The 14,190-nt window shown below is 54.7% G+C and overlaps 1 protein-coding gene across 1 annotated transcript; it reads left to right on the forward strand.

Annotated features, from left to right (window-relative positions):
* Positions 1–1,211: 1,211 nt before the first annotated feature.
* Positions 1,212–13,261, forward strand: P2RY2 (purinergic receptor P2Y2). The gene is made up of 2 exons (XM_049619465.1): positions 1,212–1,385; positions 6,264–13,261. Exon 2 carries the CDS (start codon positions 6,596–6,598, stop codon positions 7,727–7,729), a length of 1,134 nt encoding a protein of 377 aa, XP_049475422.1. The 5' UTR covers positions 1,212–1,385; positions 6,264–6,595; the 3' UTR covers positions 7,730–13,261.
* Positions 13,262–14,190: the final 929 nt, after the last annotated feature.

Genomic DNA, 14,190 nt, shown 5'->3' on the forward strand with positions numbered 1-14,190 from the left:
CTGGACTCTGGAGCAGGTTGGCAAATGGCTACCAGCCCACTGCCCCACGTGAACCTGAGACTCCTGGGGCAAGGTGTGCTGGGAAAATAGTGGCCTAGGGGCATTCCCCAGTGCCACACCTCCTTCCCATTCTTGCAGCCATCCTCCCCCTCTCCTCTTCCCACTTCTCTCCATGCTTGTACATTGCTTCCAGCCTGGAGACCTGGCTTCAACTGTCTCAGACCCCCCCCCCCGCCCCACCCCAGTGCAGGGAAATGAAGCAGATGGAAAGAGGAAGGGAATGTTCTTTTTCCCTTCTGGTAAGTCTGGTTCTGGAGGATGCTTGGACTCGCACATACAGAGGGGTCCCTCCACCATGTAACCATCCCCTCAGTGAAACCTTGTGCCTGGTGTGTGTGTGAGGGCCTGCCAGACAAGACAAAAGCCAGGGCCAGAATTCAGAAGGCCTGCATTCCAATCTTGGCTCTGTCCCTGACTTATGGTGAGGCCTTGTGACAGGGCCTCTGTTTTCTCCTCTGTCAAATGGGAGTTTAGTGCAGGTGATTTCTAAAGGCTGTTCTAGTCCCTGTCTAGAACAGTGTGTGTGTGTGTGTGTGTGTGTGTGTGTGTGTGTGTGTATGTGTGTGCACACGCTGTATATACATCTGAATGTGACTGTGTATGTCTCCATGTATCTGGATATTTGTGTATGTCCATGCCTGTGTGTGTTCATGTGTGTTTACAGCATCTATGGAGGAATGATTAGAGATGGGACAGGGGAGGGGGTGTGTTCCAGGTAGAGACATAGCTTGAACAAAAAAACGTATGGGCGGAAGTACTATTGAGTGGATACTGGGCAAGGAGGGTGTTGACTGTTTCCTACTCTAGGGACTGAAGCATAGACCAGGACAGAGGGAGGGGCATTGGAGGCTCAGCTCAGCTCAGCTCTGCAGGATGTGAGGGAGACCTTTCCCAGCAGAGCCACACTCCTGTGAAAGCGGGTGCCTGGGGAAGGAGGCTGGGAACAACCATCCCTGGAACATGTGAGCCGAGGGTAGACAGCCAGGGCGTGTGGGTGGGCAGAGGGCACCCCTCCTGGGACAGGCAAACACACCAGTGCTTGCCTCTTTTGGACCAAGGTTGAAGCATAGGAGGCAGGCCTGGGAGGGCTCTGCCTGGCTGACTTCCTATGACCTGGAACCCAAGAGCCCATGCTGTCTCCACCTCCCACAGAGCCCGCAGCACTGCCCGCCCTGAGAAGTGCTGGAAGCTGGGTTTATCCCCAGGCCGGAGGACCTGTTTTTCCTGTTTCCTGAAGAATTCCCTGCATCCTGGTCCAGGCCTATGCATTCATGAATGAGAAACAGGCTCTGAACATCCTGACTGTGAGAGCAGGGGCTGGTCAGGTATGGACATGGGAGGGCAGGGTCCACTGGCTGGGAGGCTCACTTGTGCATGTGTATATGCTGGACCAGGGTTCGATCCAGGGGATCCCCACCCTGCTCACTCATCCCAGGCTCTGATGAATTCAGGCTTCAGAGCCAGGGAGTCCTGGTGTCAAACCCATTTTTTCCAACTCCTGGCAGTGTGATCTTGAACAAATAGCTTAACCTCTATGGCAGTATCTCCTGAGGAGTGAGGGTGGGGGGTGCTGCATGGACGCTGTTCAGCCCAGGTTTGGCCCCTACAAAGTGAGGTGTTGGGGGTAGGGGGCACCAGGACCAGAAGCTCCTGACTCAGACTGACCCATGACCTGAGACAGAGATGAGCAAGATAAAAGAATGTGCTTGATTCAGACAGCTGACCCACCTCCAGAATGCCTAGGTCCAGTTCCCCTCTCCTGGCATTTCCCTGGCCTGTCCAGAGAAGGGCAGGGCTCTTGAAAGAGAGGAAGTCCAGAGGCCTGTCTAGGGCAGGAGCAGGCCCAGGTGTGCCGGTCCCCAGGAGTGCTCCCCAGGAAGCCACCTGGGGTCAGCAGCTGAGAAATCTTTAAGTGTCAGGACAACTCTGGGAGGCCCTCAGAGGAATAAGGGAAAGGAGAGCAACCGCCATGAGGCTCAGCCTCCTCTGGACTCCCATATCCTCTTGTGCTTGATTGTTTCATTCATTCATTCATTCATTCATTCATTCATTCTTCCACTCATGTCATACCTGCTTTGGAGCAGGCCTCTTGCTGGATGATAGGGACAGAGAAAAGAATCAGATGGACCAAGACTTCTAGAAGCACCTAGAATGTTTTGGGGTTTCTAGAAGGTGGAAACAAATTCCCAACAGGGTGTGAGGAGTGTCTGGGGTGGTAGAGTGCGAGCGCTTCAGAGATGAGGTGACCCTTGAGAAGAGCCTTGAGGGATGGCCATGATGGAGTACAGTGTGAATGGGTTTTGGAAGGGCTGTCCAGGCAGAAAGAATAGCATGAGCAAAGGCAGGGAAGGCTGGCAGGGCACTTAAAAGGGGCAGAGCCAGCCAGAACCGGGCACAGAGGGGCTGGTAAGTGGTGTTGGACAAAGATGGGAGCTGGTCTCTAGGGTGGGAGATCCTGGGGAGAGACCCCAAGGGTATGGGAGGTAAGGAGAGGTAGAGGAGAGGGCTGAGAGAGAGGGCTAAGGAGTCAGCTGTCTTCATAAGCAGGGGCCGGAGGGGGGGGGCAGGAAAGATGTACTCACAGGTTGATGGGCCAGCCTCTCCTGCCAGGGAGAGGGCAGGCAGGGTCAGTCTGGAAGGGGGCCATGACAATGGAGTCCCCAGCTGGCCTGGGAGGGTGGAGGCCAGGATGTCTTAAAACAGGTGGAAAGGACAGCTTCCTCGCTTCAGGAGAAAGTTGGGGAAGTCTCCCCCCTCTCACCAGCATCAGAGATTCCACACTTGATGATTAGAAAGAAACTCTGTGTAGAGATGTGGACTATGGCTGGAGGGGTGGAGGGTGGGGGAGGGCCATCATGACCCAGAGAAGAGACCCGCCAGGCCTAGGCACTGGGGCAGGAGCAGAGCAGCAGTGTGGAGGGGGACTGGGTGTGTGTGCTTCCCCTGTCTTCAGTGGGCAGAGCATCTCATGGGGATTTAGGACTCCAGTTCTCTAAGGCTGGGGGATTCAGTCCACGAGAGGTCTGGGCCTCAGGAGGGCAGGAAATGCCTGATGTCACCTGGGGTTTTGTGGCAGAGCTGGACACCCCAACCCAGTGTCCCCACGGGGGAGGGAATGTGGCCTCTCCACAGCTCTTCAGTCTCACTCAGGCCTCCATGCTCCTCCTGTAGCTGCTGGGAGCCAGGAACTCCCAGCCCACCTCCCAAAGTGCTGGATCTGGTGGTCCTGGGCTTTGCCCTTCCCCATGTCCCATGACACCCCTCAGGGCACCCCACATTTACGATGTCTGACAACGAGTGCTCCTCTCCCCATACCTGCTCCTCCCCCAACCCCTGAGCCAGACACCCTGCCCCTCTTCAACCCAAACTCCCTCTGGGCCAGACTCTCTGGCCTTCTTCCCTAACCCCTCCACATCTCTCCCCTCACAAGGTCCCCAGGCCTGGCCCTGGCTTAGGCTTTAGTACCAGTCCCCTGGCCCACCACACTCACCTGCTGCACAGCCTCCAGTGAAGACCTTCTATCGCTCCTCCACTGGTGGAGAGCTTCCTGCAGATTTCAGGAAAAGGCCACATCTGGGCTGAGCCTTATACCACCACAACGTACCTACTATGTGCCAGGCACTGCTCCAAACATTTCACACAAGTTACTCAATCGTCACAGCAGTTGTATGATGTAGGTTCTATTAATTGCCTCATTTTACAGATGAGGAAACAAAGGTGGTCTGGCTCCAGAGGCCAGGTTCTTAATCGCTGGAGTTTGTTGCACTGAAGTATAAAAAGTTGTAATTCCAACAGGTGGAGACGAGGGGTGTGAATGGATTCCAGGTTGAAGGAGCACCATGAACTAGGGCTGGGAGGAAGAGTGGTGGGTGCATTCAGGAAACTGCAGGTCACAGAGGATGGGGCTGGTGAGGCTGACAGAGGCTGGGTTATGAAACCATCCCATACCAGACTGAGGAGGAGTGGGGTTTTCTCCTGAGAATAGGCAGGAGTCGCAGAGGGTTTCGAACAAGGGAATGACTTTGTCTTCAAGAAGGCCCCCTGGATTGGGGGAACTGAGGCTAGAGGCTGGGAGGTGGATGCAGTGGCTCTGGCAGCAAGGGTGGAGGCAACTCGGGGCTGCATGGAGAAGGGGTGGGATGCAGGAGACACTTGAGTGTCGGGTCCTCAGTCCTGGCTTGGGGCAAGAGGGGTCCTAGGAGCTTGGCCCTGCCAGAGTTCCCCATGGCAGGGGGAGCTGCCCCTGCTCAACTTGGCACCACACAGCCTCCCTGCCTGCTCACCCTGGACCAGCCCTGGTTCCTTGGGGAGGAACCTGTGTCTGTGAGAGGCAGGTGCATGCTCTTGGTTGCACTTCTGCTGACACCAGGAGACAGGGAAGATTCTGGGGTGCGGGGATAGGGTTTGGGGAGAGAAGGGAAACTGAGAGACCTATGTGTCTCTCAGCCCCCTAATGTCAACCTCAGGGGCCCTGAACTACTACTGGGAAGCCAGGCTGGGCAGGAAGCTCATGGTCTAAGGGAGTGGATGTCACTGGCCCTCTAGAATCTCCAAGCCCCAGCCTCTCAGGACCTTGGTTCCAAGATGAAGGGAATTGTACCACCCCAGATACCTAGGATGGGGAGGACTTGCATGTCATCTGCCCCCTCTGTCCTCCCAGACACACCCACACACAGGACACAAGCCTTTCTGCAGACTCTGCTAGAAGAGACGCTGGCATGCCCCCAGAACAACGAGTTCGCTACCTCCTTTCTACAGCCCCTTCCACTGTGGGATGCACCCGGATGAGTTGTAGCCATCCCTAACCATATGACCTTAGCCAAATTACTTGAATGATCTCAGCCTCTTTATTGGAAAACTGGGCATGATAACCTGGTTCCCAGAAACATGTTGTAAAGATGAAATGAAGTAACACTTTAAAGCATCCATGGTAGTGAGGTTTGAAAAAATAGCAGCTCTCTGGCCCCTTCCCACTGTTAGAAAGTTATTCTTCATGTTTGTCCCAAACCTGCCTACCTGCTATGATTTCCAGCCTGACGCTGGGAACTTTGGCCACATCTTTGCCCTCCAGCCTGGGCTGTCTGTCCCCTGCTCCCCGCTGAGAGAGAGCTCTTACTGGTCACATTGGTGGGGACAAGGAGATGACGAAGATGGACAATTTGTGCTCCAGGTACTTACTCTGTGGGCAGTCAGGCCCCATGGGTACATATGCCCACTAGGAATAAGGCAAGAGACCATCAAGATAGTGGTGGTGTGTGAAGAGAAGCTGGGTGGGTATGAGGGAAGCTGAATTTTCCCCACAAAAGAAGTCCCTCTCTGCTCCCATTCTCACCTCTGCCCCAGACTTCCCTGGCATCTTCAGAAGGGTCACTGTCCCATCTGGTAGCCTCATGGGCCGGGGAGCAGGGCTGCTGTTTACAAGTGCCAAAAGTGCCAGAATATAGGAGTACCTAAAAACTATTTGCTGGGAGGTTAATGAATGACTAAAGGGGGAGACCCTTGGAAATACTCCCTCAAATACCAAAATACCAGGCATGGGGCCAGAGAGCCTCTCGGAGGGCAGAAAGATGAGCTAAAGGAAAGAGCTTTCTAATACTTCCAGCAAGGTAGAGGCTGCCCACCGGCCAGTGAGCGCTGGGTGTGAGGTGGAGCCAGCCAGCCCAATAGCCCCCCTCTGTGAATCTGAGATGACACTGCTCTAGGACCCCCAGATCCTCAGATGCTAGAGCTCAGGATCCTCGATCTAGAACTCTGTGCTCCTGAGGTTCTAGAGCAGGGTTGCCAGTCTTAAACAAACAATCACACAAAAACAAAAAACAGGGGCGCCTGGGTGGCTCAGTCGGTTGAGCGACCGACTTCGGCTCAGGTCATGATCTCACGGTCCATGAATTCAAGCCCCGAGTCGGGCTCCGTGCTGACAGCTCGGAGCCTGGAGCCTGCTTCTGATTCTGTGTCTCCCTCTCTCTCTCTCCCCTCCCCCACTCATGTTCTGTCTTTCTCTGTCTCAGAAATAAACATTAAAAAAAAATTAAAAAAAAAAAACAAAAAAAACCCACAAAAAACAAAAAACAAAGCCAGGGGTAACTATTTTAGGCTTTGGGGAATATACGGTCTTTGTTGCAACTATTCAACTCTATAAATAAGACGGGTATGATTGTGTTCCAATCAAGCTTTTTTTTTTTTTTTTTTTTTTTTTTTTACAGAAACAGACTGGTGGACTGCATCTGGCCCTCAGGATGTAGTGTGCCTACCCCTGTTGTGAAGTTTTAAAGGTGTGTGGCCACGATACTCCTAGACCTCATGCATCCTCGAAGTTCCGGGGTTCCGAGGTTCTGGGCCCTCTGGGTCCAGGGAGGAAGCCAGGTCAGGTGGCCACAAAGGCCTTGACTGTGGTGGGGCAGACCTTAACCAAGGGAATCTATGGGTGCTTGGGGTCCCTCATGGCCCCGGTCAGGTGGGTGTGTCAGGCCTCCCCACTGAGCCCTGGTTGTGACCCTCGTGGCTGTTCTCCCCACCACCCCTTCCCTTCAGGGCAATGGCCACAGGCCCGGGCCGCTGGAACAGCACCGTCAATGACACCTGGGGTGGGGACGAGCTGGGCTACAAGTGCCGCTTCAATGAGGACTTCAAGTACGTGCTGCTGCCTGTGTCCTACGGTGTGGTGTGTGTGCTCGGGCTGTGTCTCAACGCCGTGGCACTCTACATCTTCCTGTGCCGCCTCAAGACCTGGAACGCGTCCACCACGTACATGTTCCACCTGGCCGTGTCCGATGCGCTGTACGCAGCCTCCCTGCCGCTGCTGGTCTATTACTACGCCCGCGGGGACCACTGGCCCTTCAGCATAGTGCTCTGCAAGCTGGTGCGCTTCCTCTTCTACACCAACCTTTACTGCAGCATCCTCTTCCTCACGTGCATCAGCGTGCACCGATGCCTGGGGGTCCTGCGCCCGCTGCGCTCGCTGCGCTGGGGCCGGGCCCGCTATGCCCGCCGGGTGGCAGCTGCTGTGTGGGTGCTGGTGCTGGCTTGCCAGTCACCCGTGCTCTACTTCGTCACCACCAGCGCGCGTGGCGGCCGCATTACCTGCCACGACACCTCAGCACCCGAGCTCTTCAGCCAGTTCGTGGCCTACAGCTCTGTCATGCTGGGCCTGCTCTTCGCAGTGCCCTTTGCCATCATCTTGGTCTGTTACGTGCTTATGGCTCGGCGGCTGTTGAAGCCAGCCTATGGGACCTCGGGAGGCCTGCCGCGGGCCAAGCGCAAGTCGGTGCGCACCATTGCCGTGGTGCTGGCTGTCTTCGCCCTCTGCTTCCTGCCTTTCCATGTCACCCGCACCCTCTACTACTCCTTCCGCTCCCTGGACCTCAGCTGCCACACCCTCAATGCCATCAACATGGCTTACAAGATCACCCGGCCGCTGGCCAGTGCCAACAGTTGCCTTGACCCCGTGCTCTACTTCCTGGCTGGGCAGAGGCTTGTGCGCTTTGCCCGAGATGCCAAGCCACCCACAGACCCCACTCCTACTACCCCAGCTCGCCGCAGACGGGGCCTGTACAGGTTGGACAGGACTGACGTCAAGAGGACAAAAGATGTGTCGAGCAGCAGTGAGGACTCTAGGCGGACAGAGTCCATGGCAGCTGGTGGTGAGAACACTAAGGACATCCGGCTGTAGGACCTGAACCCCTGGCGCCTGTGCAAGTTAATATTGGGGGTGGGGGGAGTGGGGAGGCTGTGGGGACTAGGATTTCTTCCATTGGGATAGTGTCCCTAGATATGCCCCATTAGTGACTCATGCCTGATGGTCGAGGGAGCCGTGACCTCAACGCTCTGTCATTTGGCAGAATGTTCTCTGTAGTCCAGAGATCTTAACAGTTCCTACAACCCCAGTCACCATTTGTATGTGTGAGTTGGGGAATAAGGCTTCGTGAAAGGCAAGGGTAAGGGGCCGATGCTGCCCCTGGCCTGACTCCCACATAATTAGCTGTCTGTGCCCAGCAAGGTGTCTAGGCTGGAGCCCAGCCTGATCGAGTCAAATGGAGAAACAGACGCAGAGAAGAAAGTGACTTACCAAGGTCACATAGTCTGGGCCTGAGCTACCTGGGAGGGGTGGAGTTTCAGGGTGATCAGAGGACCCTGGTAAGGAGCCAGAGCTGAGCCGGAGCTTCCCACGGAGCGGTCAAGGGCAGGTCTAGATGCCACAGTGGACACACCTCTGAGGAGCATCCCCATCCCTAGAGGTGACTGTAACATCTGGGAGCTGATGTCATAAACTCATCTGGAGGCTTCCTGGGCCTGGGAGCCAGTTTGAGGCTGCAACTTCTACCGAAGGTGTTGTTGCCTGCCGTGTTGTGCCCTATTGTGTGGTTTGAGGATGAGGATACAGCCTAAGAAGCTCTTACCATCCACACTGGAGTTCTTTCTCCAACCTCTACTCTTCTGCCACCTGCCTTCCCACTAGCTGCCTCAGTGGTAGTCTCACATCAGGGATCCTCTTTCCAGACCCCAGGTCATCCCTCACTTTAGAGCCAAGTGGCTTTGGTGCCTGGCTCTGTTGAGTGCAGATAGGAGTCAGATGGGGTCCTGTCCTTGGGATCCCCCAGTTTAGGGATTAATGGCTATGAACAGTCATGTGCTGGTAAATGTGAAACCATCTAACTGGCTTTCCAGGGGGTGAGGGGAACCCCTTATCTGTAGCATTGCTAATTGCCATGGTGCAGATACTCTTGCCTTGGCCAATTTCAGACCAGTGATGTGATGTCAGCCTCCTTGCAAAATTCCTGAAAATTTAACAATTGGCTCTTGCAATCAGGTCCAACATGCTCCATCGCACCACTGGATAATACTGAGTGATTGGAGGTGTGGACCAGCATGTGAGAGAGGCTTCCTGGGACACACTCCTGAACTGTAGCTTCTGAGAAAAGCAGTTTATCGGAGAAGAACAGCCAGGTGCAGGGTACATCCTGGGCAAAGACATGGGGGCAGGAAAGCAGGGTATGCAGGAAGTGGAAGCAGGCTGGGCAGCTGGTGCTCAGTCTCAAGGCAGGAATGAGGCTGGGAGTGGGTCACCAGGCTAACAAGTCAAGGCTCCTTCCTTGCCTTTACCCGAGGTCTCCTTTGCACTGGGGCTGAGTATGGGAGAGATTCCCTTCTCTTCCTGTCCCATCCTCTGCCTCCTGGGAAAATCCCGCTATATGGCATAATGGTGCTCAGACTGGCTCAGGGTGAGGTAGATCTTTCTCACCTGTGACAGATTCTAGGTCCAGCCAGGACCACTGTGGAGGTTTGTGGAGCTGAGCTGGACAGGGACCAGCTCAGCCTTGGGGCAAAGCTAACAGGTCTCATTTTTTTTTAATGTTTTATTTATTTTTGAGAGAGCACAAGCAGGGGAAGGGCAGAGAGAGAGGGACAGAGGATCCAAAGTAGGCTCCGTGCTGACAGCAACGAGCCCAATGTGGAGCTCAAACTCACGAACCACCAGATCATGGCCTGAGCCCAAGTCAGACACTCAACCAACTGAGCCACCCAGGAGCCCCTGACAGGTCTCATTCTTAATCTCAAACATAAAGACCTACTCCCTCTCCCTCGGGGAGACCCCCTTTCCCTATAGGCCCACTCTGCCTGAGAGAAGATTCTTCCCTTCACTCCACGTCTTCCTGTCTCCTGTGACCTCTTCACCCGTTCCACTCTGTCAGAACGAGGCACTCCCAGGGGTTGCTCTATTTAGAATCTAGTTCCACACAGCTTCTTCATGCAACAGGGACCCATCACAAGTCATGACCCAACCAATTACTCTGCATGGTGCAACGTGGGTGTCCTGTTCAAAGTAATGTGAAATGCTCACCTCCCACATTCTAGGTTCTATATTTCTGTTCATATAACCAGAGTCCCTATGAGCTTTTTTGTGACTACTTCTTATAGACTGACCTTGAGCCAACCTTTCCTGCAGTCCCAAGCCTATCTCCTTCCTACCAGCTGCTGCTGAAGCTGAACCCCATTCTAGTTTATAGGAAGCCCCTACCCAGGTAAGATTACACCCAGAGGTGTAAATGCTGGGCTCTGATTCCCTCAGCCCTGCTTAGACCAGAGGCAGGAGGTTATACATCACGATTTGGGGTCTCCTGAGTGTGCATCTGTGGTTGGGGGTAGGGCAGTGGCCACCACAGCCCAAGTTCCCTTAGTCCCCATTCCTTTTGTGTCCTGCCTACCTACCCTACCAGCAGCTTCCCTGGAGACCCTGAGAACCCAGGACCCTGCAGCACATGGAAGCAACACTACGGCATAGCACCAGGAAGCTTTCCTTGAATCAGCTGCCTGTACATTTCCAAGGACATAGGACCTAGGGGAAAGGAGGGCCATGTTCACCTTCTAATCCAGTGGCAGACACTGGTGGGGTGGGGAACGGAGACCCTAAGGGAACCGGGGACAGGCCAGGGTCTTGCCCCTGGACCCCAGTCAGATTGCCTGACCCCTCAACGTGGACGTCTGGCCCTGCTGCTAGGCCTTCACCTAGTGGGTGAGGTTCCTGACCCTCCCGCCTTGTGCTATTTTCAGCCCACGTAAGAACAGGATTTTCCACTCCCAGCCCCAGACCATTGTCCAGTAGTGACGTGGGGGGACCTGCCCACTCTCAAAATATCTCCTCTTACTCTCTGGGCCTCCCTGCCACCTCCCAACCACCCCACCTCCTCACCCTGACATCACTTCCTGGGGCTGTTGACTCTTGAAGGCCACTGTGAAAGGGCACAGCCACCTGACAGGGACCCCAGGGATTATCCAGCCCAGCTGTAGAGTTGAGAGGGGCGGGGCCTTGCCCAAGGTCACTCAGCAGGTCAGTGTGGCGCCTGGATGTGTGCCAGGGGCTCAGGCTGTCCCTGCTGGTCTGTTCCCTTTAGTACAGGTCGGTGCCTTTGTGGGATTCCTGCCATCACCCACAGTCCCCCAGCCCTTCCCACCCTGGTGGACGGAACTGGTGGATGGAGCTGTGGCACTGAGGCCAGGGACATAGGACAGGAGTGGGGGGCAATAGCAATAGGTGGGGGGAAGAGCAAAGGCCTGCTGTCCTGCCTGCAGCAACTACTCTCAACGAGCTCAGTGCATCTAGGGCAGGGGCCCTGGCACACAGCGGGTCTCTGCCCTGGGTGGCTGGTGGCTCAGGGCCCAGGAGAAGTTAGGCCACCAGAGCTACCCCTCTGCCACCACTCTTGTCACGGCAGGTTTGGGCTGCTCTGTTCCAGCACATGAGGATGGGAACTCCTGTACTAACCCATGTCCCAGGCACTGTGCCAGACCCTCTCATATCTATTATTTATTCCTTGCCACAACTGTGTGAAATAGACATTATTTATCCCCATTTAGCAGATAAGGGGACAGGCTCCGAGAAGGGAGGCCTTGCTGTGGGTTATATAGGCAGCAAGTGAATGAGTCAAGATCGAGTCCAGGTCCCTCAGATGCCTGGATTCGTTCCTTTTCCAGTATCCCATACCATTTGTAACCCCTGTAGAGTGGGAGGGTCTGTAAGTAACCCTTCATGTGATTCAAGGGAGAGAGACAATATAGCAAGGAAGGGGTTAAGAGCACAGATTCAATGCCCATGCCACCTCTGTTTGAGTGTTGTCTCCTCTTCCTCCAACTGTTTCACTTTGCTCAAAGTACTTAATCTTGCAGGGCCTCAGTTTTCTCATTTCCGAAAAGAGATACTACCTGCCACGTGGGGCACTGGGTCAATACACATGAACACTTAGAACAGTACCTGGCACACGGTGAGCATTTACACGCCAGGCACTGTGCCAAGGTGATACAGAGGCAAACCGGCCGGACCCTGCCCTCATGGAGTTGACCTAATTTAATATATAACCATACCAGGATAAATTATTTGAAGGAAAGGAATGTCCAGCCAGTGAGCAACAGTGGGCCTCCTATGGCCCAGGCTTCACCAGGATGTGGGAAGAGGAAAGCAGGTCTATCCCGGGATAAGGTGTGGGACCCCCCTCTGCCCTGCTTGGAGCTCGTTGGCCTTCAGGCCCACGGGCCTGTGTGTGTTTACAGAACCTTATCCCTCTGCCAGGCTGGGAGAGGGCAGCAGGGAAAAGGGGGAGGGGGAGGGACGGGGCAGGATGCCCTTGCTGTAAAGCTTCTAGAGCCAGCCTCTATGGACTAGAGAGCTCCAGCTCACCCATGGCACCAGGCTTAGCCGTTTCTGCCTAACTGGTGGTGACTGTCATGGGGTGCTGCAGCTTCTTGGTTCAACCAAGAGCCTGGAGACCCAAGGTGGCAGGACTGACTGGGAGCTAGGCCAGAACAGGCAATGAATAGGCAACTTTTGCTGTGTGACCGGAGGCACCTGCCTGCCCTCTCTGGGTCACTCTCTGAAGCCCTTACCTCCCATGTTCCAGTTCTCTCTGTCTCAGGGCATCAGCTACCTAGATCCTCAGCAAAGGCACAATGAACAGCTGCTCCCCCAGGCATTCCCCCAAGGCCCCTGGGCTCTCTGTTCTGAGGACTAGAGTTGGGGCAGCAAGTCTCCCCTGGCATCAAATGACTAGAGAGGTACAGCGCCTCCCTTGGCACCCTGCAGTGGCTTGGAGTGGAGCTGGTCCAATGTCTGATGTTCCTGCCTCCTGTGAGGTGGACGGTGGAGTCTGACCAGGAGTAACTAAGCAGTAGGGTGACAGATGTGTTTGCCTTTCCAAGGGGTGTGTGCTGGTGGGATGTGGAGAGGGGGGGAAACGAGCCCCAGAAGCCAACTTCTCATCCTCCTCTGCCCTATGTGCCATGTGACTTGGTACACATCCCTTCTCCTCTCTGGGCCTCAGTTTCCCCATCTGCCGTGGGGCTTGGCTCCACCCAGCCACTCTTCCTCCAGTACAGGCTTCCTGAGCTTGCCTCTGTCTTGGCTCCAGCTCAGCCAGGTGTCCAGACTCAGTCCTGTCCCAGCCAGGAACAATGGGCCAGGCTGGGCCAGTCACTCATGGGCCCCAAACTCAGTCCCCAAGGGCTTACCCTGGACTATTTTCAGATCTTGGAGATGGAATCAGAAAAGGATTTTCCACTCTCAGCACAATGGCTGCCCCGGACCATTGTCTAGCAGTGACCAGGGGATCCGTCTGCCCAAAAATACCTTCCCTGCTCCTACCTTCTGGGCCTCTGCCTCCTGTTCCTCACCTCCCTGCATTGACATGGCTTCCTGGGGCTGTTAACTCCTGAAGGCTGTTGTGAAACAGCATGTTGAGTCCCCTGGAAGACATGACCAGTTGGAATCAGTTTTCCCTCCCGGCAGGGACCCCAGGGATTGTTTGGCTGCTTATAGAGATGAGAGACCAAGAGAGAGCTATGCCTTTCACTAGGTCACACAGCAGTCAGCATGGAGACTAGATGTGAGGCCAAGGCTTTCTGTCTGCTTCTGCTGCCTCTGCTGCCCTCATTAGCACTGGTCTGCCCCATCTGAGAGCTCACCTTGGAAGGTCACAGGTGGACATGCTGGAAAGAGGCCTGGGTGACATGGGTGAGAGGGGGTGCACCTTGGAGCTCCCTATTCAGTCCTATTTTTACCAAATGTGGCTTTAGCTTGCCCTGAATTCAGGGTTACCAAGTTGCAGCTCTGGGGAAAGAAGAAGATTGGGGGACACAGGGAAGTTGAGGCCGGAGGAGGGTTCTGGCCCAGCTCGGCCTTCACCAGCTCTGTGACCACAAATTAATTTCTTCATCTGTAAAATGGAACTGATAATATTTCTTTTTCCAGAGTACTGAACAGTGAGGCACAAACACACAACTATTTTATTTTCCCCCTATCAGTACTGCCTACTCAATGATGTCTAATTTCCCTTTCCCATCCATAAACTGCATTTTTGGCAAACTCCAAAACTTTGAGTCACTTTTGAGTAACAAAGTTCATTCCAGCTTAAGGTTCTAATCCCTACTTAAATTAATGCTCACTCCTCTTCTTCCCCAGTGCTGGAAGGACCCTCCTCACCCCTCCTTTGTGTCCCTCTCTCCTCCAGGTGTTGGGCAAGGTGGGGAGGAAAGGGACCAGTATATCCTCCCCAGGACTGCCACAGTTCTTTCTTGCCGTCCTGGCTTCTCTGGCCATCAGTGCCCCTGCGCATGGAGCCCTCCAAACACCAGCCCACACACCTT

This window comes from Panthera uncia, chromosome D1 (assembly GCF_023721935.1).
Source record: "Panthera uncia isolate 11264 chromosome D1, Puncia_PCG_1.0, whole genome shotgun sequence".
NCBI lineage: Eukaryota > Metazoa > Chordata > Mammalia > Carnivora > Felidae > Panthera > Panthera uncia.